Source organism: Pleurodeles waltl, chromosome 2_2 (assembly GCF_031143425.1).
Source record: "Pleurodeles waltl isolate 20211129_DDA chromosome 2_2, aPleWal1.hap1.20221129, whole genome shotgun sequence".
Lineage (NCBI taxonomy): Eukaryota > Metazoa > Chordata > Amphibia > Caudata > Salamandridae > Pleurodeles > Pleurodeles waltl.
Window position 1 is genome coordinate 2,308,672 of NC_090439.1, and position 27,279 is coordinate 2,335,950.

Genomic DNA, 27,279 nt, shown 5'->3' on the forward strand with positions numbered 1-27,279 from the left:
ATCATGTTTGGCGAGTAGGACATGTTCAGGCAATGTGGTGTAATCACCACCCAGCAGGTGAATACAAGAGACATTGGAGGCCACCAGAGGAGGACTCTGAGAAAGGCAAGCAGTGGGTCTCTGGCTGAACCTCTGATGTCTGCATAGTTGTAGAGACACAGAAGACCCTCCTGTTTTCACGGCAGACAGTGGCTGAACTAGAGTTGGTGAGCAATTTGGTTCCATAGGGACATATTCATGGTGATAGAGAAGCGTGGGGAGACACATCTCAGAGGGTAGTGTTCGAGCTTAAGGCCTACAGGTGCTCTTTTGTAAAGTGAGAGTGGTGGGACTGCCAAAGCAATGGCAGCAATGGCTGACAAGGCAGGCAGAAAGTGTTTTGTCCAACCATCTGCACTGAAGAAAAGAGGGTTAGGGAGAGTAAGATCACTATGCAGACTCAGCCGTAAGTGTTTCAGAGACCCAGGGGTAGTGATGCCCCCCACTAGTGTTTGGTGTGATGCTGATGCTAAACAGTAGGCTCGAAGTCCAGGAGCATGCATTGTGGAGAGCCAAGCACAAGTTTTGGGATTGCCTTTAATGACCTGTGATGCATCTGTCACTGACAAGATGGAACGATTTGTTAAGGTGCACTTTCGCTCTCCCGAAGATGATGGCAGTGTATTGGCCACTCACATGATTATTGCAGTCCTTACAAAATGGTCAGGCGTTGCTCGACAGCTGCAGCTCACATGAACAAGGATTCTGATGGGATATTTGTAGTAGTGCGGTGAACCCAGACCTCCGTGATCAGGTTTTGTAAACAACTGTGCATTTGGAGAAGAGTTAAGAGGTGAATGGTAATCCCAACAGGCATTTCCTCACTTGAGTTCAACAACAGAGGTGAGGCATAAAGCACTGCAGGTGGTGTGAAGAGGGTTGTCAGCATTTAGCGTAGCAGCTTCTATCTGGCAGCCTGCACAAGGTAAGTCCTACATCTTCATTCAGTTGTAGGCAGCTCTTACTGTTTTCCTATTTTCTGACTTTGAAATCTTCATTCTCTTGGTCATGTGAAATGGCAAAATGAACTTTATTCTTTTTTTGAAAAACATTTTCTCAACACAGGAGCAAAGTAAGACGCCACACAATATCAATGATACAATACCATGGTCACACATCAATCTTCCATAATTCCATTGTAGCTGCACAACAAGGTGACTGTCAAAGCCATGGATAACAGTATAGTAGTGCACACTCCACTTGATCATGGTGCCTTGTGGGTAGTATCCCCTCCACAGAGTGTCAACACCCTATGTAGTGCCCATGGCCCGCCAGCATACAGCTCCAGTTGTATCCCCCTATGGACCGCCCACTCCTTCCAAATCTTGAAGTGTTTCTGGGGGCACCCCTGGACAGTTTTATAGGACTTTCCCCATATAGTGGTCCATGCAGGTAGCCCATGCTTCCACCGGTGGGGCCTCAGTTGTCTTCCAGGCCTTAGCAATGTCCCTCTTGGCGACCACCAGTACCAGCCATAGGAGCGCTTTCTGGTATCACGTGCCCCCAGGTTATCTGTGATATGAAGGAGTATGAGTTTGGGGTCTTGGTGAATGGCCCAACTCAACACACTCTCTATTCGACCCAGCACTCCGTCCCAGAAGAGGGCCAGCACCAGGCAATTCCAAAATGTATGTGGGAAGTCACTCTGCAGGTAGTCACACCGCAGGCAGTTCCCTGCAGTGATCATCCCCATGTGGTGCAGCCAGGCTCTAGTGAGGTAAACCCTGTGTGGTATCTTTAGCTGTACCAAGCAAAATTGTGAGGCTATGACCGCCTCTACCGCCTTCCTCCAGTCCTCATCTTGAAGGGGACTTAACTCCCTCTCCCATGCTCCTCTGACCCCCTCCATCAGGTCCGGAAGACTGCACAACAACAATTTGTATATGTCAGATAGTTTGTGCTTTATGAAATTTGTAAAGAGGATCTTAGCCTCTATCAGGGAAAACACCTCGACTGGCAGAGTGGTGAGAAGGGCATGGTAGAGCTGCAAATACTGGAAAAATTGAGTACCGTACAAGTCATACTCCTCTTGCAAGTCCTGGAAGGACTTAAGTGCCCCCGCATGGAGTATATCACCCAGCGTAGGAATGCCTATAACATCCCACGCTGAAAACCCTCAAAGGGCTGCAACCTGTGGGAGTCAAACACCCAGCCACAAAGGGGTCTCCCAAGTGAGATCATCCATCCATTCTGTTTTCTTCATGGCCGGGCTCCATATCTGGAGCAGCACCCATGTAGCTGGTGGATGCGCCATGGGGATCTTCCTTCCATACAGCAAGTGGGGCAGGTCCCGATCTCCCAACATTCAACCCTCAGCCATCTGCGCCGGGTCTCGGAAGCTCCCAAACCACCACTCATTCACAACGAGTAAGTGGGCTGCCCAGGAATAAAGGAGTATGTCTGGGGTGGCAATCCCCCATCAATCATCAGCTTACAACACTTCCCCAAGGCAATGTGGGGGGGACCTCCCCACCACAGCAACGATATAAGGAGTGCATTGACTTCAGTTTTAGTAATCAGGTATGGATGGATCTGTAGGTGGTACAGGAGACGAGGCAGGGAGACCATCTTGAAAATTGCTGAACGCCGCATCAGGGACAATGGGAAAGAAGACCAAAACTTGATGTCTTGTTCAAGACCTGTCAGCTGAGGCATCAAAGGAACGGGTTGTGTCGCCCGTAACATATACCCCCAGGCACTTAAATCCAACGGGAAGTATTGGGAACCCCGACACCCATTAAAAGTCTGTTGGGCAAGGTGAAATTGGGTAAATTGATGATTTGTAGGTGCTCATATGAAGGTCAGAATAGGATCTGAAAACATCCAAGATTTGGAGCGCTCTGGGACCGACAGTCGCCGGGTCATCCTGAAGTAGAAGGACACTGTCGGCATAAAGAGCAATTCTATCTCACACTTCTGTCGGCCATTGAAGGCTCCTGATAGCGCATGTCTACCCTCACCCACGTAGCCAACGGTTCAATTACCAGCGAAAAAGACAAAGCCGACAGTGGACAACCCTAGGGGTGCCCTGCACTACCAGAAACCACTCCAATACTGTGTCCTCAACCCACAATCTGGCCATCAGACCTATGTAGAAAAGGTGCACATAACTTAGAAATTCGGGCCGGACTCCACCCGGGATAGGAGACCAAACATGAACACTCCACTGAGTCGAATGCCTTCTGAAAGTCAACAGACAACAGGGCTGTGTGGCCTTGATAGACTCTACTCAAAGAAATCGCATTGTGAACTCTACGGAGGTTATGCCAAATCATCTGCTGGGGCATGAACCTGGATTGCTCAGGGTGCACCCGACAAGATATGACTCCCAGCAAGCGTGCGGCTACCATTTTGGCCCATATTGTTGCCTTCACATTAAGGCGCAATATCTGTCAGAAGTCTTCACAATGTGTACCCTCCATGCTCGGTTTCGGCAACACTACAATCTCAGCTGTTCGGAGATCGAAAGGCAGTTCACCATTCTCCACAACCTCACAGAAAGTCTCCAACCTAATTGTGGCCACAACAGGTGCCAGAATATGGCTGAGAAGCCATTTGGGCCTGGCACCTAGCCCACATTGCCCCGGTGCATTCCCGTTGTGGCCTAGGAACGATCGAAGCCTGCATTATATACGCCATTAAAATACGCCGCTCCCCCCATTACCATGGTGCCTCTGGCAATTCAGTAATAACATCCCCAAGCTTAACTTGTAAATCTGGACTGAGAAGTGGCGGGTGTAGACATTAATCAAAGACAGGGGGCTTCCACATAAAGTGCCCGTCACCGCCACATACCGGGCCCAATGATCATGCCACACTCTAGAGACCACAAGGAGAACCCGACTCTGAACCAGAATTGCTGAGCCCCTTGAGTCCCTATGGAAGCCGGAGTAGTATACCTGGCAGTATCCTATGCAAGCCAGATATGGGCATCTGTTGCCCAGGAGGTGAGTCTCCTGAAGTAATGCTATATCTGCATTAGTCCACAGGGCTGCCTTAATCACCACTCCCCTCTTGAGTTTATCTAACATCCCATTAACATTCCAAGAGAGGAGCTTTAGCATATTCATGGGTATGTGCCCTTGCACAGTTTTCAGCAAACTAGTATTGCGTGCCATGTCCTTGGTGTGTCCGTGTATTGTGTCGGAGAAAAACGTGTGACTCTTGTGTATATGCACTCCTTTGCAATTCCTGAAAAGAAAATACAAACAACAACAAATCCCCAACTCTCCCCCACCTGCAACTCCCTCCCCATACTTTGTGAACTGGAAGTACCTGGTTTAGTGTGACTAGGTACCATAGCAAACCAGGCTGTCATGTAGTACATGTCTCCTATTCCGCCCATGTCCCCAACCCAACCCAACCAGAACCAACCCCAACTGAAAAAAAAAAAAAAAGAGGGTGTGGACCAACCAGCAGCAAAGGCCCAGGCATTATGATTTAGATGAGCATCACCTGATAGGAGGACCAACCCTGCTAATTACGGAACAACCAATGCGTTCTGTGGGTGATCTGCAGAGCCAAATAACCGCTGAGTGTTCCTTCGGCGACACGGGTATGCCCTTGCAGAGGCCACCCAACGGGGTCCAGTGAGCGGGCCTTCCTGTCCCCGCTTCGAGGGTGCCTTATGAGGGCTGAATTATAGTTACCTTAGGGCGCGAGTTATAGTTACTTGAAAGAACTCTAACTATAACTGCTGAATTTCTATGGTTTTGCACAAGTAATTTCAGAACCTAAGTATAACGTCCCTGTAACCTTTGTTTTTTTCAGTGAATTTCTATGTTTTCTTTAACTTAAAGTAATTTTTTATTAATATACATTATTCCACCACTTGCTGTGCACAGCTGACGTTATAGTTAGGTTCTGAATTTACTTATACAAAACCAAAGAAATTTAGCAGTTATAGTTAGAGTTCTTTCAAGTAACTATAACTTGCACCCTAAGGTAACTATAACCCGCGCTGTTGCCAAGCACAGTTTTCTTATTAAAAATCTTATTGCATATATTGCAGAGATAATATCAAAGATGCCATACAAGATCTCATCAATGATATGATACGTGGGGTAATTAGCTCTGCATTTCAAAGGTGCCATTTGTCCCAAAAACACACATATATCACACCCGAGCGGTCAGGGTACCTTCACCCTGATCCCTTATGCCACTTTCAATTTGGATTTTCACCCCCAGGGACCATGTCCAGTGAAATAAAATGGCGGCCGCAACTTTCTAGTCATGTTACAGTCAGCCAATTACAATGCTTTTTTGCACGCATATTTGTGAAATTTTGCGAATATTCATGGTGTTCGTGGCCAGAGATATACAAATGTATTTTCCCTTTAATATCTCAAAAACTAAAGCACAGATTTACACCAAATAAGTGAAAGTGTGATCTGCATACCAAAAGCTAGCTTTCTGCCAAATCTGGTGTAATTCCATCTATTGGTTCAGACTGTAAACGTGTCTAAAAGTCCTATGGGAATTAACAATGGAAACACAACTTTTTTCACACACCCTTTTTCCTCGCCCACCGCTTGACGGATTACCCCATAACTTCCCATGCGCAACAAGGATCACCGCAACACTTTTTTGGGGGAAAATTCTGTGAAGATTCGTCAAAGGGTGCCAAATGTATGGGCAAGTCAAACATGCCTTTTCTATGGAAATATGGTCCTAACTATAACTACCTAGTGGCGACCGCCACTAGGTAATATATATTTTAAATATATATATATATATATATATATATATATATATATATATATATATATATGTACCACACATATGAATTAGGCAGTAAAATAAAATGAAATGGCTCCAGGTGACAATAAGAAGCCTGACTAATAAAAAATCAAATGTAAGTCACAAGTTTAGTTCTGGGAATAGGCGCTAACGCGGCATAAAGTTCAACAGACACATAAACATTTGTGTAAGCACTTCGCTATCACAACACATCTGATTAAATACTCACTTTGACCGCACGGGATCCAGTTCATCACACACCACCAGATATTAAACATTGTGGCATGATGATAAACGTGAAGAAATGTGATTTGACTGTTTTTCTTCCGTAATACGAAAAAAAACGTGTCCATGAATTCAATTACTTTGGAAAAATAGTACCACCACAACACCTTTGCCACCTGCAAGATACAAAATCGTTCGTTAGCCGATGATCACGACTGGCCCTGGAATAAATATATATAGCACACTGAAAGATATCCTATGCAGCTCACTCCTTTCATATGTCACAGTACTTCTCTGCAGCTTAGCTGTGCTTGAATTACTACCCTTAGAAGCATATCCCAATCACCCTTGCGCTTCTGGCGTTAGACATAGCTGCAATCAGATAAAAACTGCATTTGTGCATGCAGCCTTGTCTGTTGTGTCCATTACCTTCCTCGTGATTTGTTTAGCAGATTACATAAAGTTCCTGGGTATAACAAGAAGGCCTGTTGTGCTCGTGTTGGTCTAACAATGGTATTTTACATGGCTTTACTTGGATTTTTACTGGTTAGCGGCTGCATACAGATGGAGTGCGGCCTGCCGTGTGGGCTGACCACCAGCCAGTACTGGCCCCACTGAAGATTTGCATTACGTGCACCCCATACAATGTGGAGGGGTACAAGGGCCTGCTTTTTGTACTTTTAGAGTAGTAAAGACCCTCCTTAGCAGCTGATTTAGTAGACCTTGCTTATGGTGTAAAAGAGAAATTGGTGACCTTTCTACTTCTTCTCTAGCCACTGTGTGGCACGAACGTCTTTTGGCATGGCAGACTTCATTATAGAATCATCATACACCACTTCATAATTCAAAGGGTCAAGCACATGTGGCAATGAAATGGACACGTAAGATTACCTAATTGTAATCATAATATTGGTTTAATTATAAAAAATGAGCCTTTAAAACTGCATTAGATCGCTAGTTTATACCGGGTCCAGGGAGCTATATAATGCTGAATAATACCCAAATTTCCCATGTTTATTACCCTCAGGAAGGGCTATGAAGGGGTGGGAGTATTCTTTTTTTCTCTGGATTTACATATTTCGGCAATTACTTTGAGATGAGTTTGCGTTGGGGTGAAATCAAGAAGAGGGTGAGTTTTATACAGATGGTTAAAACACAAATGCATCCTACGAGTCGCTTTAACGTGAGGAAAAATATGAATGGGGAGAGGCGTTTATATCGCAGGGCTAAATATTTGGTTATTTTTAACTACTGTTATGCATTTACTTACCTAGTACCAACGAGGACTATTAAAATTACCCTGCACCTTCAGGGCTTTAATTCATCAAAACACTACTCCATACTTAGGAGACACACCTCCTCTTTGATACGTATATTGTCAGAGAATCAAAATATACGTGTTACTTTTTTGCTTGACATACTAATAAAGGAAGAAGATGGTTACCTTACTAAAAGTGAGAGTCTACTAGGAAAATGCACAGTTTATGAGGGACTGCAATAGAAATGTTTGGGTCTGCAGAGCGTTGGCATACTCACGACTTACTCTACTAATGAACATTACTTGCCGCCATTTTCTCACTATTATTGTTTTCGTTAAACTGAAATTCCTTGGGGGGGGGGGCACTGCAATATAATGTTTACCCTTCTTATAACACGTCTGATTTAATTTTTCAGAAATGGCACCGACATTGAATACCCTCACCCTTGGATTCTAAGAAAGGCCACTAATCAATGTTTAGTCAGTAGAAACCATTCCACACAATTACTTTCTCATTTGCACCAACCTTCTGCCTTAAAATATTTTCTTTATTGAAATTCATATATGGACATTTCTGACCACACACCTGTTACAGCCATGCTTGATTTGGGGTATTTTACTCCTACAATGACTAACGGATTTTCTCCCGAAGGATCCCTCACTTATAAAATTAGTCAGAAGTACGCTGTGCCAATACTTCTCGGAAAATACCACAGAGGGGTTGCCACTTGCTATTATATGGGAAGCAGTCAAGATGTTACAGAGGGAGGGATATACAATTTTTCACTTGTACATGTATGAAGATGATTATAAACAGGTTAGATTTGGAGACTAAGATGTTCTCTTTGGAGCCCAAGCATCAACAAGTGAGAGGTAATGGCATTTTTTGACAGTTGGGATCCCCAAACCTCAAGTTGTGTTTTAGGAATGTACAAGGAGAACCTGCCTTTATGTAGACAATATTATTCTAGCGCTGGAAATCAAACCAATAAACTACTGAATTGTGCAAGCAAAGAACACAGACCATATTTATGTCATATAATCATTTAATAGATGCCAGGAACTTGACAATACACCAAAAACTCATTCATTACCAGAAAAATAAATACATCTTGACCCTCCACAACCTATGCGTTCAAAGCCTCGGCTGAACTACTTAGACTCTTTATTAATTAGTGCCCCAAAATATTTCAGATTTGAGCCTGACGCACAAGGCATTACCCACATGGCTTCCCTCATACTTGCATAACAGACTCAGTCTGTACCAACCCATGCACCTGCTTAGATCTTCGAATCAGCTTTGCTAAAAGTTCATTGTATCCACACCCCCAGATTTGGTGGCAGATATTTTTGTTTATCTTGTCCCTCTCCAATAGAACAAAGTTCCTTTGCAAATCTGAATGTGCCAGAATTTATCTACATTTAAAAAACCTGCTAAAACGTGGTTATTTTAATGGGTCTATCTGCACTTGCCATTTTCTGGTTGCTAGCGCCAAGGTACACCTTTGGGTGTGAATCGTTTTGCACTATATCAAATGGTATTAACATACTCAACACTACCATAATCAGTTTTGAGATATTGGCTGCAATTTCTTACTTAATAATTGATTCCCACAAGGGCATCCATTTTCTCCCCGCCTCACTTTCATTGAATGTTGAGAAAGCATGTGACCCCTGGACTAGTTATTTATTGAATTGGTTTTGGCGAGTCTCGCTTTAGCCCAAAAGTTTAGAAATATATCATATCCTTTATGCCTCCTGTTTGCCCTATTCATAGAACACTTCCTGCAAAAGTTAAAATACAACCCCCATTTAATGGCCTCATCATTTGTGACCAGGAGCAGAAGGTTGTACTGTTTTCACGTGAAAAAACATAAATAATGAGGGACCCAGACTCAACTCAGCCAGCTATTTATGAACATTTACTGAATTCAATGAAACTCCTGCTTTTAATATTAACTATGATACATTTTCCGAAATAATTCCTGCGGAGGCGGGATCGTGAGAAGATCAAATATCCAGATGCAACACAACATACCCAAATGCAAGAACCTTTATTCTTCCAATATACCCAAATTGCAAAACTCTCTTTAAGGACCCTAATTCAAGGAAAAGGTACCAATCTGCAGGTAAAATTACTGACATCAAGATGAAATTATTGTCCAAACTGTTCTCACCTTCTGCAATTTACATATAATCATCCAAAGAAAAAGATGTAAACAGTTAACCAAAGTATTCTACTGCTTATGATGTCATAAAAAGCGTTGTCACTAGAATGCTATCCTTGAATAAATTTGGCATGTCTGTCTTGGGTATACATAGATGCACCACTGCCACTCATCTCACACATAGCTGGACTAACCGCCCCATTCATCTTATTCTGGAGCCGCACAAAACTGTGTAGATGATTTGTCAAGGGAATTACTATGGGAACAACCCAGGCATTGAAATTGCACAACATGCTAGTAGCAGTTCAGACCTCTCTCTTATGCTAGCGCCAGACAGTCAGAGGGGGTGATTCTGACCCCGGCGGTCTTAGACCGCCGGGGCCAGGGTCGGCGGGAGCACCGCCGACAGGCCGGCGGTGCCCCGCAGGGCATTCTGACCGCGGCGGTAAAGCCGCGGTCAGACCGGCAACACTGGCGGTCTCCCGCCAGTGTGCCGCCGCCCGTATGAATCCTCCAAGGCGGCGCAGCTAGCTGCGCCGCCGAGGGGATTCCGACCCCCCCTACCGCCATCCAGTTCCCGGCGGTCCGCCCGCCGGGAACCGGATGGCGGTAGGGGGGGTCGCGGGGCCCCTGGGGGCCCCTGCAGTGCCCATGCCACTGGCATGGGCACTGCAGGGGCCCCCGTAAGAGGGCCCCTACGAGTATTTCACTGTCTGCTTGGCAGACAGTGAAATACGCGACGGGTGCAACAGCACCCGTCGCACCTTCCCACTCCGCCGGCTCGATTACGAGCCGGCTTCATCGTGGGAAGGACGGTTTCCCCTGGGCTGGCGGGCGGCCTTTTGGAGGCCGCCAGCCAGCCCAGGGGAAACCTCAAAATACCCACTGCGGTCTTCCGACCGCGGTACGGTATTTTGGCGGCTCCCGCCGGGCGCGCGGTGACCGCGCCCGGCGGGAGTCAGAATGACCCCCAGAGTCTTCTAACTACACTTAACATTATAGCAATAATTGACAATCCAGACTTCTTACCACAAAAAAATCCAAATGTTTTCGGCCTGACACCCTTAGGTGGTATTTCCCCAAACCTTTTGTCTTTACACCTCCTGTTTTGCTAGGATCGTTTTTGTTGGCTTTAGTACTCTGTGCTCTTTATCATTACTTACCAGTGCTAAAGTGCTTGTGTTCTATCCTTTAAACATTGTCATATTGACTGAACCCAATTGGCACATTTAATGTACTTCTAACTCTCTAGTAATGTGCACTAAATGTGCCCCGGGTCTGTAAATTAAATGCTACCAGTGGGCCTGCAGCATTTATTGTGCCACCCATTTAAGTAGCCCTTTCAACATATCTCAGACCTGCCAATGCAAAGTCTTTGTGTGCCCCTTTGAACTGCCATTCCGACCTGGCAAAATAATCTTTTTTCCAGGCCCAAACCTTCCTTTTGAATACTTATAAGTTACTCTAGGGCGAGCCCCGTGCAGCCCAGAGTGAAGGGTGCAATGTATTTAAAAAGTAGGATAAGTACTTTTAAGTTTTACATGTCCTGGTGGTGAAAAACTCTTAAATTCTTTTTTCAACACTGCAAGGCCCATCTTTCCCATAAGTTAACATTAGGATTGTCTTATTACACTTTATAAGTGTGATTTCCAAATGGGAAGAAATAGCCCTCTCAGGTTTGGGGTCTCTAGAATCATAACTTAAAATCCTAACCTATGGTGAAGTCGGATTTTAAATAGCAATTCCGAGAAATGGCACTTTTAGAAAGGTGGCGTTTTCTTGCCTTAGCCACCTGGGCCTGCAACCTGTCTCTGATCACATGACTGGGTGTAGGCGCAGTTGTGCTTTGTGTACCTCCCTCAGACAGCCACATACATCAGAAGTGTAGGTGTGCCTTGATAGGCCATCATGGGCATGATGGGAAGGAGGAGTTGGAAACAGCCTCACTTACACCTGAATCAGCTGTGTCCTGTGTCCCCACACAAAGGGTCGCACACCCCCTTCGGTTAGTCTGGAGCCAGGGAAGGGCGGACATGATATTTGTGCATTACAAAGGCATGTCTTTGAAGCCTCTCCCACATCAAAGACACCACTGTGTACAAGTGCTGGACCTCTCACACCATTACTCAGTATACTTTTGGACCTGTAGGTACTCTATCAGGAAGAAAGAGTGCTGTGCTGCTGAAGGACTGACACCATGCTGGACTGCACTCTGATGGACTCCTGTTTTCCTGTGCTGACCTGTTGCTGCTGCTCTCCTGCCTGGGAGTGAGAAGAACTAGATCTGCATCTCCCCACCACAGAACCCAGTGTGACTACAAGGGCTAGTTGGCTAGCCTCCTGATTTGAAGTCTCAGGGACACAAAAGACTTCCAACCACTCGGCACGGCACCTGGACTCTGCCATCTGTGAGTCTACCCTGCTAAGTGGTGCCACCCCAGCTGACCCTTGGAAGTGGGCCAAACATGCTTCCCAGTGGAACCGACGCATCCTCTTCGCTGAGCGGAGTATCCCCGAGTAGAACTGATGCATCTTCTTGGCTGAGCTGAGCCTCCTTGAGCAGAACTGCTACATTGCCACTGCAGCATGGATTGGGCCAGGTGCGGAAGACTTGCATCATTTCCACATTCTGCATCTTGGATATGAGGCATTGCTTTCAGAACTGGGCAGCCTCCACCATAACTCTAAAGTTCTGCATCGCAGCTTCACCAGTCATCGGAACCCCTGCATCACCTACGCTGCAAGGCATCCCTGAAATGGGCCTTTGCATCGCAAGCCCCATCGACAGGATCCTCGATATTGATACAACAGGACCTCGCACCGCAACCTCGCCACATCTCAGAACCAGCGCATCACATCAGCTGCGCAACACATCTTTGACTCAGATACACGGAACGCTTCCCAACCAAGATTTAAGGCGCTTTTGTCCAGTGGGTCTAACTGGGTCCCTGTAGCTGGCACGCATTCTATTGTGGTTGGTCTGAACATTTGACTTTTTCACAGTCTGGTGCGACCAGATACCCATTGTTGGTGCTTTTTTGCTTTTGGCTGCTATCCTACAATTTATTCTTTAAAGCTCATAACTCAAGTTCCACTGATTGAATGTTTGTCATTTTGGTCTCATTTTATTTATTAAATTAAGTTCTAATTTTCTAACCTGGTGTGGGATCCTTTTTTGTGTTGGGTCTTCACTGTTTTACTGTTTGAAGTGTTGCACAAAATCTTTATACATTGCCTTTAAGCTAAGCCTGACTGCTCTGTGCCAAGCTACCAGAGGCTGAGCACAGATTAATTTGGGATTTGCTTGTGCATTACCCTGACAGAACTGCAGTTATTGCTCGACAAGGGTTCACACCTCAGTCAATTAACAACCCAATTTCTCACAATTACATAATGGGAAAATTTTTGTTTTAAAAACAGCCACGTCCACTAAAAGGTGTTGATGCTGCTTTTAAATTTTCCCACTTGAGAGGACCTCTTTAAAACCTCTTAGGATTTGAGACTCACAGCAGGTCACAAAAAGCCAGTTTACAAGTCTGAATGACTTCCCCAATTAGTAAAAGGCCTTTTGTAAATAGTAGAAAGGTATTTTACAGTCACAAGCCCAGTGATTTTGTGAACTGCAAGCTTTGAGACCTCAAAAAACCTTTGAACATCGGGTCCCATATTATAAAGCAACTGGCCTTTCCACAAACTCTAATCTATTTTGTTAACGTAATAGTAAATTGGTATGAACTTCTGGATCTCAGCACTGTGGTGTGCACTCAACTGGGCTCCTATGTTTCGTTTTCACCGTGTTGTGTGGTGTTGACTGTCCCTGCAAATCCAGGAGGACTTGGTTTGAGTTGACAAGGAATACTGTAGGCACACTGTCATTCCACTCTCCACTCTCTCTGGAGGCAGCAGAAAGGATAAATGGAACACATGCACTGTCTACATACCTAACCAATGTCAGTTTTTAGTCACAGGCAGTGCAATGTAACAAACTGACAAATCTCTTAAGGCTCATGTGATTGTGGATTATACAATGACATCGGTCTAGAATAAAAAGCAAAATGGACTAATCCCCGTCAGTAAAAAAATGGTATGACCATTGGGTGGTAAACTTCTGAAATCTGTGACATTTATGATAGCTTTGGGCACTGTGGGATAAAAACTACCACAAAAAGTAGCCTTTCATTATAGTTTCCTCTGTATAATTTATTCCATAAGCAAATTCTGAAGGTAAAGGTCAGAAGCTTTCTGCAAAAATGGCAAGCTGGCAGAGCACAGTGGTAGCACAATGAGCAGCCAACTTCACACAAGCTGTAGAACTGCACTGCCCGAGGCCTTGAAATAAGTGGAAAATAATTAGACGAGGCCACTAATGCTATAGTATCACTTCAGTGTTAGGGCAGCCACTAGTCTCTGACAGCCCGGCTCCATCATACATCATCCCATGCTCCCTGTACACAGAGTTGCAAGTGATAATGGCCAGTGTGACAGGTGAGGACTCGGAGAGATAACCTCTGAACTCAGGACAGCATCATAGTGGCTTCCTCTACGTTTGGACTATTCTGAAGTCTCCAGCACTTGCTCCAGTCCTTCACCCAAACTCTTCTGATTTACTGAGCAAGGCACATAAAAATCTAGCTGAACCACACATCCCCCCAAAAATGGCCCTCCTAGCCAAATTGCTTGATTTAATTAGCAATAACCACAGTAAATAGCAACCTCTATGACCAGTCAACCTCTATGCCCAGTCTGGTTACTATGCCACAAGAACCCAGATGACTGCTCCACACACACAGTCCTCAACAAACTTGAGTGAGTCAGTCAAAAAGTGTATAATTGGAAAGGAAGTGTCACGATGCCATGCAAGGCTACAATCAGTTGTTTGGAGGCAGGACAGGGTCTCTCCCTCTTGGGGACATGGTCTTTGAGAGGTAGTTTTAGAGGTCTTGAATGGCTGATGCAATGCCACTCTAAAATAGTTGGTTTAACAAAAAGTATGACCACAATAATGCAGTTTGTGCATAGTGTGCGGCAGCAACTTAATTAAGTCCCGGTCCTGTGAAATTCAAAAAATAAAAGTGCTGTGATCAGCATTAGTGATTAGCACAAACTTATTTACAGGAGAAACAGGAATCAAATGGTAACAAGCATTGGCAAAGCCAAAATGTCTTACCTTCTTACCTATCTCTTTATCAATGGTTTTTAGTGATGCTGTACAGCACCTTCAATGTAGTGTAGCAAGGCTGAATTTTTTTTTTAAAAACCTATTGCGTTATTTTGTAGGCATGTATCTGCCAACAAAACTATATTGTAACTGCATTCATATAGTGTTACCTACCCATAACGAGGGGTAAAAGTGATTTACACCAGGCAGAAGGCACATATAAAGCATGAAGGCATTTTATTGGAAAGTGTGTAAGGGGAAGCAACATGGATGAGGGGGGGTGAAAGCGACTTTGGGGGCCGGTTGGGGCTGAAGCAGCACTCGCCCAGAAGCAACACAGAGGGGGAGTGTGGGGTGAAGTAATGAGGAGGGCCAGGTGGGGGAAGCAAACAGGTGAGAGGGAGAGCAACCAGGAGGGTGGGGAAGTGAAGCAAACAGGTGAGAGAGCACATTTAGAGCTGGGAAGGGATAGAAACACATAGGCGAGAAAGCAATGCAAGGGGATCACACAATGGCAAACTCATTACGGAAAGGGGTGGGGTGAAAAGAGACAGGTGAAATAAGAGAAGCAAGGACAGGGGAAGAGACGCACACTAGAGAGACAGATGGAAAACACATTGTTTGACTTGGCCCTGTGAAGATTTGTCAACCAGCGCCAAAGTTATAGGCAAGTAAAAAACGCTTTTTCTATAGAAACTAGGCTTTAAATGTAACTACCTAGTAGGGATCGCCACTAGGTAACATATATATATATATATGTATATATATATATATATATATTTATATATATGCAGGCACAATTCACCACTGCTCCAGCGCTAAAGTGATTAGCAGATTTAATTTACTTCTAAGTCCCTAATAAAGTGAGAGTTCTGGTACACAGATCCTGTAAATTAAATGCTACTAGTAGACCTGCATTAGCATTGCTTATATCACCTACTTAAATAACCCTTTAAACATGTCTCAGACCTGTCATTACAGTGTGTGTGCAGTTTTAAACTGGCCATTTGACCTTTCCAAATAATCCCTGTGGCAGGCCAGGACCTTCCTTTTAAAAACATATCAGTCACCCCTTGGGGGGCTTGCAGTGATAAGGGGGTGGAGCTGCCAGCCACTTACCTCACTTGTACATCACAAAGACTCTGCCTCAGCACACTCACAAAGAGTTTCACACTAGTCTTTTGAGTCCCCAGACAAGCTGGACCTTGCACCTGCCGCTGTGTACGCATCCTCGATGTGTGATCTTGCAATGCTCTGCATCCAGGATTTAAGGTACTTTGTCCAGAGGGCCCAACCTGGTCCCTGTATTCAGCCCACGCTCCATCGGGGTCAGCCTGAACTTGTGACTTAATCCCAGTCTGGCTCGACAAGATAACCACTGTTGGTGCTTTGTGCTTTTAGGCTCCCTTTTCACCTAAACCTTTAAAATGGCATATCTCGTATTTTACTAATTAGATTTCTGTCATTTTGGTGTAAAATAATTTATTACATTTTAGAATATTTTTTCTAAATTGGTGTGGGGTTATTCTTGTGTCGCGTTTCCACTTTATTACTGTTTTGTGTGTTGCATATATACTTTACACATTGCCTCTAAGTTAAGTCTGACCGCTGTTGTGCCAAGCTACCAGAGGGTCCAGCATAGGTAAATTTGGAGTTTGCTTGTGTTTCATCTTGACAAGAGTTGTGGTTACTGCTTGAGTACCACTCCTGGTGGCCCACGGCCCTCGGCACCGCACCGACCCCCACAGACCACGCCCGCAACCTCAGCTTCATCTTGGACCCCCTTCTCACCATGACCAAGCAAGTCAACGCCGTGTCCTCCGCCTGCTTCCTCACCCTCCGCATGCTCCGCAAGATCTTCCGCTGGATCCCTGCCGACACTAGAAGAACCGTGACCCACGCCCTCGTCACGAGCCGCCTGGACTACGGCAACACCCTCTATGCTGGGACCACCACCAAACTCCAAAATCACCTGCAAAGCATTCAAAACGCCTCGGCCCGCCTCATCCTCGACGTACCCCGCAACAGCCACATCTCCGCACACCTGAGACACCTGCATTGGCTCCCAGTCAGCAAAAGGATCACCTTTCGACTTCTCACCCACGCACACAAAGCCCTCCACAACAAGGGACCGGAATACCTCAACCGACGCCTCAGCTTCTACGTCCCCACCCGCCTCCTCCGTTCCTCTGGCCTCGCGCTCGCTGCCGTCCCTCGCATCCGCCGCTCCACGGTGGGTGGGAGGTCTTTCTCCTTCCTGGCAGCCAAGACCTGGAACTCCCTCCCCACCAGCCTCAGGACCACCCAGGACCACTCCGCATTCCGGACACTCCTAAAAACCTGGCTTTTCGAGCAGCAGTAACCCCCCACCCCCTTTCCCCTAGCGCCTTGAGACCCGCACGGGTGAGTAGCGCGCTTTATAAATGTTAATGATTTGATTTTGATTTGAGTAGGGTTTCACCCTATTCAGCCAGGAACTCAGTTTCCTACACAAATGTGCCCTCAGAGAGTGCTTAAAGAAAAAGAAAAAAGTAGCACCTGAAAAAGTGAACAGTGTAAGAACACAGTAATGCATCCATGCTCCAGGGAAGGGTTCAACACATAAAGAGGAAGGAAAGCCCACACAAGTAAGTAAGCTTATTGACACGGTTAATTAAAACCATCACAATTCCAAAATGCATAATAATATAAATACTTTGCCTATTCGATATGTTGGAGGAGAGCCATAATAAAAAACATAAAAGTTTATTAAAACTAAAATATATCATGATTAAAGAGTTGTGCAATCTAAAATGTTCTCCCCTACTTCCAACCTTGATCTTGAACTTAACTCTAGGACTTTCTTGCTCCCTTGTGAGCACGATAATAGTAAATGATTGAAGCCGAGTGAGAATCCTAAGTAATGGCCCTTACACACTCGGCTTTGACTGTTCACTAATTCTTTCTGGGCCTGTACCATGAATTTAGTCCCTCGACATGAAAACTGGATTGAAAGTCCGCTAAGCCAGCTAAGGATGGCCGTCTGCATGAGCGTAAGTTCAGTGTCTTAAAAGTGTTTTTCAAATATAATGTCCTGTGGCTTAGCAAAGTCGGGCACACACAAAAAATGTGTTCTAATGACTTTTCTGTACCCACACAGTCGACAGGAAAGTGTCGGGTCCTGCTGTTTCCATGAAGCGATCATATCCTTTGTTTCCATCGACCCAAAGCGGAAGAGCATGAACCGATGTTTCAGCGATTGGTTGAAGGTTGATGCTAGATATTCCTGTGCCCGTAAAATTTTGTATGATGTTATTATAGTCCAGGCATGCTGTCTGCTTGCCAAATTCTGTTTGTCAGAATTTAAAGATTTCTTCTTTGTGACAGCGTTTGCCTTCCGAAGAAACTCCTTTTTGTCCGGGATCCGGTCCCAGGCTTCTAGCAGACCTAGTTCAATAATGCAGTTGTTTAAGTGATGACCCCAGGTGCTTTTGTCATTGTGACGCTGTTGCTCCTCAATTTCCATCCAACACAGGTTGTTTAGAGTACCAGTCTCAGCTGCACGCATCCTCCAGCCTAGTTTAATGAAGGCACATCTACTCTGATATTCATAGTTTTTCAGAACCAATTCCAAACGGACCTGAGCTGGAGATGCTGATCGTGGTATCCGAAAAACTGTTTTGTAGGCCTTCGTCTGGACTTGATTGAGAAGAACTGCCTCCTTCCCCAGCATTTTTTCGCACCATAGGGGATGGTGGGAATTAGTCACGCTGCCATAACAGCAAGCAGGTGAGTGTATGAAGGGCAGCTCAGTTTTTGTTTTAGAACTTTAAAACCATGGGTCAGTGAGAGGTGTTTGCTTGAGCGACAGCAAGCTGCGGCTTAAAAGTCAAGAGACGGTCCATAGTAAATCACCCGGGATCCGTTTATGAACCATGAAGCAGATTTAAACTTCCTGTCAACTAGGGGGACAACCTTAGTTTTACTCAAATTCAATTCTAGGCCTTGCATTGTTATGCATGTTTAAAATGCATCGATGCTATGCAGTAGCCCAACAGGTGTTTGGCTGAGTAAAACTGTATCGTCTGCGTACTGTAGCCCTGCAATTCCTTTCTTGGCCAAGACTGGCGGGTGTCTATTTACAGGAGCTAGAGCCTCGGCTAGGTCTGCAAGATATAAGCTGAACAGCGTGGGGGCCAATACACACCTTTGTATAAGTCCTTTTGCTGTTAATGTTCTGTTGGTGAGGTGGTTGCCCTCTCCGATTTTTACTTGCGCCCAAGTACCTGTGTACAAGTCCATCATTGTGCCAAGAAGGCTGCATGGTAAGCCCCATCCTTTCAGTTTCTTCCATAGATGGTTTCTTGGTACGCAATCAAAAGCTGCCTTTAGATCAATGAAGCAGGCAAATAGCCTTTTTTTCTTAAGCCTGGCTATGTTTCCCAGCAAGGCCAGGGTTGCCAGGTTGGTGAAAGCACCCATACCAGCTCTGAAACTTGTCTGGCATTGTGGAATCAATTGTCTGTCATGAATCCATTCTACTAGTAGTTGCAGTAGACAGGATGCGTAGAGTTTTGCTTCCACATCTATCAATGCAATTGGCCTGTAGTTTGAGGGATTTGCGGGGTTCCCTGCTTTATATATGGGGTGAATTATGCTGCCTTTCCATGCGTCTGGGAGACCCGTAGTGCCTCGGAGATCGTTGAAAAGCAGCGCCAAATAAGCCCACACAAGATGATGAATACAAGGTGACCAACTGAGATGTACAGTGAAGCCCACCGATTGTAAGCAATGGCCAGCCTCTACGCTAACAATTCGTCTCACAACAGACAGCACATTAATTGTCTGGTGGGTGAGACGTAAAAAAAGCATACAAAGTCATATAAATAGGTAAACCAACGCAATAGGGTGATAAAACCACAGTCCCCAACTTAAAAAAAAAAATACTTTCACTATGGCTAAATAATAAGATTTGGTACACTCTTGACAAAGAGAAACACAAAACAATAGCAATGCAATAACTGTAACATAGTGGATCAAGCAATGCTTGCAAGCTTGACAGTTCACAGCTAACATTTCATGATCACAACATTGTAAACTGGATGATGGAAACTCTCCCATCAAAACTGAGGACATTTGTATCCGGCATCAAACATTTACTATTTGTGAAATGAACATTTTTTATTATTTAATGACATCATTTTATTTAAAAAAATTAGCTCACCCGGACGTCTGCATCTCCAGCAGAGTCGAGATTTTGACATTGCAAATTGTATCGTCCCTCATAAGTTGAGAGAATGAGCTGAAAAATAAAAACACATGTACGTATAAAACATGGGTGAGAACAAGGCACAGTTTGCGTCCTCATACGTGATAATTGCATAACTCGTAGGCTGTGACTATACATTTGGAAACAATTTGACAATGGAAAAGAGTGACCCAAAAAATTCCAAAACGTTCACATCCAATGCTAGGCAGTCATGGACAGCAGACTGGGACACGAGAAGTATATCACTGTTTGCACTTTTTTTAACCTCATTTGTAGCACTTCACCCAAAGGCTCATCTAGACAAAAAAAACTGACGACTGATTCACTTTGTAATATGCGAGGTTCACCCATTTTCATACCAATACCAATGGTGCTGTAAAGTAATGTCCTGGTGGTTTATACACAGTCTGAATTCACTGTTGTGGCTCTCTCGTATCTGTCATCCTATACAACTACTTCACTCGTCGCAAAACTTCTCGCTACCCTCTAGAATCAAAGCAGTTGTACTTATAATTAAAAACCCATCCAACTCTATACTCAGAAAAGGTTGTGCACAGTGTCAGAAAGAAACACATGCAAACCACTGGAAAGTTAGACAAAGTATTGAATGTGTTTATGGACACAGAACACAGATGTATATCACTTTTTTCAATAGCAAAAACGAGAGAATCATTTAACTTCACTTGTATTTCCTTTGCTTTGCTAAGTGTTAGAAATGGGGTCTTTGGTTAACAGTCTGGTTACCCTCTGTCCAAGCAAGGGCCCTCACTCTAGTAGGGGTAAAGGAGAATCACCCTCAGCTAACTGCCGCTCACCCCCTTGGTAGCTTGGCACGAGCAGGCAGGCTTAACTTCAGAAGCAAAGTGGAGAGTATTTGTACCAACACACACAGTAACTCAGTGAAAACACTACAAAATGATACAACACAGATTTAGAAAAATAGATATAATTTATCTTAACAAAACAAGACCAAAATGACCAGTGCTTTAAATGGGCCGGTACTGTCCGGTACTGAGTACCGGCACTTTTTTATTTTGAGAGGGAGAGTACCGGCACATTTCAAGAAAAACGTAATACTTTTAATAGGAGAGTACCAGCACTTCTCAGGAACAAGCAGGTACTCTGGCCCAGAGTACCAGCACTTTAATTTTTCCATTTCAAGCACTGAAAATGACAAAATCCAACAAACAGAAGTCAAGATATGAATTGTTAAAAGAATAAGAGTCTTAGGCCCTCATTATGACTCCGGCGGGCGGCGGAGGCCGCCCGCCACAATTCCGCCCTCCGTAATACCGCTCCGCGGTCAGAAGACCGCGGAGGGTATTATGAGTTTTTCCCTGGGCTGGCGGGCGGTCTCCAAAAGACCGCCCGCCAGCCCAGGGAAAAACTCCCTTCCCACGAGGATGCCGGCTCGTAATAGAGCCGGCGGAGTGGGAAGGTGCGACGGGTGCTGTTGCACCCGTCGCGTATTTCACTGTCTGCAAGGCAGACAGTGAAATACATTTTGGGGCCCTCTTACGGGGGCCCCTGCAGTGCCCATGCCGTTGGCATGGGCACTGCAGGGGCCCCCAGGGGCCCCGCGACTCCCCCTCCCGCCATCCGGTTCCCGGCGGGAGAACCGCCAGGAACTGGATGGCGGGAGGGGGAGTCGGAATCCCCAAGCCGGCGCAGCAAGCTGCGCCGGCTTGGAGGATTCCTTGGGGGCAGCGGGAAACCGGCGGGAGACCGCCGGTTTCCCTTCTCTGACCGCGGCTAAGCTGCCGCAGTCAGAATGCCCCGCGGGGCACCGCCGGCCTGTCGGCGGTGCCTCCGCGTCCAGCGGCCCTGGCGGTTACAAACCGCCAGGGTCGTAATGAGGGCCTTAATCCTTTAGAAAACACTGAGAACACTGTTAGCGTGCAAAAGTACCTGGGTGGCATCAAAATAATACCGCACGGGTGAGAGTGCTTTGGAAAAGGCCAGCGATGCGTCGATTTCTCACTCGCAAGCGAGACCATGCGTCGTTCCTCCTCCGGTCGGGTCGGCGTGCCCCGTTTCTTCTCTCCCGCAAGAGAGTGATGTGTCGATCCAGATGGACACCTCGGGTCCGAGCAGGCTATGTGTTGTTTTTCCACGCCCAGTGATGTTGCGTTGAAAATCCGGTTGCACGGTATCCCAAAACCGCGCTGTATGGGTATTGTGTTGTTATCAGCTTCCGTTAGTGGGTGTTGCATGTCGTTTCTCCAGCCGTATTGCGTTGCTCTTCCAGCCGCGATGCAGGTGGAGCATAGATTTCAGCCGTGAAGCCGGCGGCGCATCGTTTATCAGCTGCGTCACGGAAGGTGGGTCGAAAATATCCACACACGCGGATTGTGCGTGGTTCTTCAGCCTTCTCTGCCAGCTTCACCTTTCAAGGGCCCAGGAACTCGATAGGGTACCACTTGACAGCACAGGAGTCTCAGCAGAGAGTCCAGATGCTGGCAGGGGAAGTCTTTGATGGGCCTGAGACTTCAACAACAGGAGGCAAGCTCAGTTCAAGCCTTTGGAGAGTCTTCTAAAGCAGAAATGCACAACAAAGTCCAGTCTTTGTTCCCTTTCACAGGCAGAAGCAGCAACTGCAGGATAGCCCAACAAAGCACAGTCACAGGGAGGGGCAGCACTTTTCCCCAGCTTTTCTCCTTGGCAGAGGTTCCTCTTGATGCCAGAAGTGATCTTATTTTCAGGGGTTGGGTACTCTTCATATACCCCTTTCTGCCTTTGAAGTAGGCAAACTTCAAAGGAAAGTCTGTCTTGTTTGTCAGATCCTGCCTTGCCCAGGCTAGCCCCAGGCACACACCAGGGGGTTGGAGACTGCATTGTGTGAGGGGAGGCACAGCCCTTTCAGGTGTACATGACCACTCCTCCCCTCCTTCCTAACATAGATGGCTCATCAGGATATGCAGGATACACCCCAGCTCCCTTTGTGTCACTGTCTAGAGGAGAGGTGCAAACAGCCCAACTGTCAAACTGACCCAGTCAGGGAATCCACAAACAGGCAGTCACAGAATAGTTTAAGCAAGAAAATGCCCACTTTCTAAAAGTGGCATTTTCAAACATGCAATCTAAAAAACAACTTCACTAAAAGATGTATTTTTAAATTGTGAGTTCAGAGACCCCAAACTCCATGTATATCTGCTCCCAAAAGGGAATCTGTGCTTTAATAATATTTAAAGGCAGCCCCCATGTTAACCAGTGAAAAACAAATTTGGCAGTATTTCACTGTTAGGACATGTAAAACACATAAACACATGTCCCACCTTTAACATACCTGCACCCTGCTCATGGGGCTACCTAGGGCCTACCTTAGGGTTGCCTTACCTGTATAAAAAGGGAAGGTTTAGGCCTGGCAAGTGGGTACAGTTGCCAAGTTGAACTGTCAGTTTAAAACTGCACACACAGACACTGCAGTGGCAGGTCTAAGCCATGTTTACAGGACTACTAATGTGGGTTGCACAACCAGTGCTGCAGGCCCAATAGTAGCATTGGACTTACAGATCCTGGGCACCTCTAGTGCACTGTACTAGGGACTTACTAGTAAATCAAATATTCCAATCATGGAAAGCCAAATACACATACATTTTACATAGGAGCACTTGCACTTTAGCACTGGATAGCAGTGGTGAAGTGCCCAGAGTAACAAAAACAGCAAAAACAGAGTCCAGCGCAAATCAACAACCTGGGAAAGAGGCAAACACTTAGAGGAGACCACGCCAAGGATGCCAAGTCTAACATTAAGCCTTTCCTCAATTACTATCCCCAGTCTCCCACCTCACACTCTACTGTCACTGCAACTGTTGTTCACCCACCACACTGAAAACTTCAGACATAGGATCAAAACCAGGGCAACACCCTTCCCACCCTGCACCTTCACAAAATTTCCCCCCAAAATTTGACACTAATGTCAGCTGCTGTCTTGAAAGTTTTGGGATGATCCATAAAGTGGGGGCTGACAAAAAAGGGGGTGGGGGTGCCAAAAGGTGCTATCTCAATTTTAATTTCCATAGGGAGTTAGAACAGCGATAGTGCCCAAACTACTGGACGGAATTACACCAAATGTGGCAGAAAGGTAGTTCTTGGTCTAGAAAGAGACCTTTTTGTTATTTGGTATAAATCCATTCAGTAATTTTGAGAAATTAAAGAAGATCCAACTTTGTATATATAGCAACTTGAAGGCTCCATGAACCCTCCCAATCTTGTGCTGAGATCTGATTGGCTGCCAACACTTTAACAAGGAAATGTTGGCAGCTATCTTGGGACTCGGCTTCAACTGAGTCCCAGAAAAAAAAACAAAAAAAATGGAAAAGGGGCCCTGGTAGGACACCCTGACCCCTTAGCTCTGGTGCTGGGGTTCCAGAGGTACTCCCTCCCCCATCTGGGCTAAAAAACATTTCTGAAAACATTTTCACTGCAGATGTGGCAAAAAGTTTTTAAAAAATAAAAGCGTGGGCTCCTGTGCTTGTTTTACATAGAGGTCCGAGGGGGCCAGGTCCTGGGGCATTTGCTTTTTAATGTTGGGGTCCCCCGTCCACGGCTGCTGCCCCAGGGATGACACCTCCCCAAGGCTTTCAAATAATTTAATGGGGGTGGTTACCGGTCTCTCCCTCCCCCCACAGCCCACCACATCCCCAGGGCTATGATAAAAAGAATGAAGGGGATCCATTTCAAACCCCAAGCCCTGGGGACAGTGTAGGAGGCTGGACTGGCTTGTAGTGAGTACCAAGGGGTACTTGCACCTTGCACCAGGCCCAGTTATCCCTTATTAGTGTATAGGGTGTCTAGCAGCATAGGCTGATAGATAATGGTAGCTTAGCAGAGCAGCTTAGGCTGAACTAGGAGACGTGTGAAGCTACTACAGTACCACAAGTGTCACTTGCACAATATCATAAGAAAACACAATACACAGTTATACTAAAAATAAAGGTACTTTATTTTTATGACAATATGCCAAAGTATCTTAGAGTGTACCCTCAGTGAGAGGATAGGAAATATACACAAGATATATATACACAATAGCAAAAATATGCAGTATAGTCTTAGAAAACAGTGCAAACAATGTATAGTTACAATAGGATGCAATGGGGAAACATAGGGATAGGGGCAACACAAACCATATACTCCAAAAGTGGAATGCGAACCACGAATGGACCCCAAACCTATGTGACCTTGTAGAGGGTCGCTGGGACTATTAGAAAATAGTGAGAGTTAGAAAAATAACCCTACCCAAGACCCTGAAAAGTGAGTGCAAAGTGCACTAAAGTTCCCCTAAGGACAAAGAAGTTGTGTTAGAGGAATAATGCAGGAAAGACACAACCCAACAATGCAACAACGCTGGATTTCCAATCTGGGGTACCTGTGGAACAAGGGGACCAAGTCCAAAAGTCACGAGCAAGTCGGAGATGGGCAGATGCCCAGGAAATGCCAGCTGCGGGTGCAAAGAAGCTTCTACTGGACAGAAGAAGCTGCGGTTTCTGCAGGAACGCAAAGGGCTAGAGACTTCCCCTTTGGAGGACGGATCCCTCTCGCCTTGTAGAGTCGTGCAGAAGTGTTTTCCCGCCGAAAGAACGCCAACAAGCCTTGCTAGCTGCAAATCGTGCGGTTAGCGTTTTTGGATGCTGCTGTGGCCCAGGAGGGACCAGGAGGTCGCAAATTGGACCAGGAGAGAGAGGGGACGTCGAGCAAGACAAGGAGTCCTCTCAGCAGCAGGTAGCACCCGGAGAAGTGCCAGAAACAGGCACTACGAGGATGCGTGAAACGGTGCTCACCCGAAGTCGCACAAAGAAGTCCCACGTCGCCGGAGAACAACTTAGGAGGTCGTGCAATGCAGGTTAGAGTGCCGTGGACCCAGGCTGGACTGTGCACAAAGGATTTCCGCCGGAAGTGCACGGAGGCCGGAGTAGCTGCAAAAGTCGCGGTTCCCAGCAATGCAGTCTAGCGAGGTGAGGCAAGGACTTACCTCCACCAAACTTGGACTGAAGAGTCACTGGACTGTGGGGGCCACTTGGACAGAGTTGCTGGATTCGAGGGACCTCGCTTGTCGTGCTGAGAGGAGACCCAAGGGACCGGTAATGCAGCTTTTTGGTGCCTGCGGTTGCAGGGGGAAGATTCCGTCGACCCACGGGAGATTTCTTCGGAGCTTCTAGTGCAGAGAGGAGGCAGACTACCCCCACAGCATGCACCACCAGGAAAACAGTCGAGAAGGTGGCAGGATCAGCGTTACAGAGTTGCAGTAGTCGTCTTTGCTACTATGTTGCAGTTTTGCAGGCTTCCAGCGCGGTCAGCAGTCGATTCCTTGGCAGAAGGTGAAGAGAGAGATGCAGAGGAACTCGGCTGGGCTCTTGCATTCGTTATCTAAAGTTTCCCCAGAGACAGAGACCCTAAATAGCCAGAAAAGAGGGTTTGGCTACCTAGGAGAGAGGATAGGCTAGCAACACCTGAAGGAGCCTATCAGAAGGAGTCTCTGACGTCACCTGGTGGCACTGGCCACTCAGAGCAGTCCAGTGTGCCAGCAGCACCTCTGTTTTCAAGATGGCAGAGGTCTGGAGCACACTGGAGGAGCTCTGGACACCTCCCAGGGGAGGTGCAGGTCAGGGGAGTGGTCACTCCCCTTTCCTTTGTCCAGTTTCGCGCCAGAGCAGGGCTAAGGGGTCCCCTGAACCGGTGTAGACTGGCTTATGCAGAATTGGGCACATCTGTGCCCAAGAAAGCATTTCCAGAGGCTGGGGGAGGCTACTCCTCCCCTGCCTTCACACCATTTTCCAAAGGGAGAGGGTGTAACACCCTCTCTCAGAGGAAGTCCTTTGTTCTGCCATCCTGGGCCAGGCCTGGCTGGACCCCAGGAGGGCAGATGCCTGTCTGAGGGGTTGGCAGCAGCAGCAGCTGCAGTGAAACCCCAGGAAGGGCAGTTTGGCAGTACCAGGGTCTGTGCTACATACCACTGGGATCATGGGATTGTGCCAACTATGCCAGGATGGTATAGAGGGGGCAATTCCATGATCATAGACATATTACATGGCCATATTCGGAGTTACCATTGTGAAGCCACATATAGGTAGTGACCTATATGTAGTGCACGCGTATAATGGTGTCCCCGCACTCACAAAGTCCGGGGAATTGGCCCTGAACAATGTGGGGGCACCTTGGCTAGTGCCAGGGTGCCCTCACACTAAGTAACTTTGCACCTAACCTTTACCAGGTAAAGGTTAGACATATAGGTGACTTATAAGTTACTTAAGTGCAGTGTAAAATGGCTGTGAAATAACGTGGACGTTATTTCACTCAGGCTGCAGTGGCAGGCCTGTGTAAGAATTGTCAGAGCTCCCTATGGGTGGCAAAAGAAATGCTGCAGCCCATAGGGATCTCCTGGAACCCCAATACCCTGGGTACCTCAGTACCATATACTAGGGAATTATAAGGGTGTTCCAGTAAG

At 46.2% G+C, this 27,279-nt stretch overlaps 1 protein-coding gene across 2 annotated transcripts in view; it reads right to left on the minus strand.

Moving 5' to 3' along the window:
* Window positions 1-27,279, minus strand: part of ELOVL2 (ELOVL fatty acid elongase 2) — a 384,348-nt gene that overhangs the window by 52,155 nt on the left and 304,914 nt on the right. For both annotated transcript variants that reach the window (XR_011200871.1, XM_069219411.1), the window contains exons 4-5: window positions 19,791-19,868; window positions 6,008-6,179 (exon numbers count right to left, since the gene is read on the minus strand). Coding sequence is in view for 1 of the 2 variants with exons in the window: in XM_069219411.1 (XP_069075512.1) it covers window positions 6,008-6,179; window positions 19,791-19,868 (250 nt within the window). In the remaining variant the exon portion in view is untranslated. The remainder of the gene's footprint in view (window positions 1-6,007; window positions 6,180-19,790; window positions 19,869-27,279) is intronic.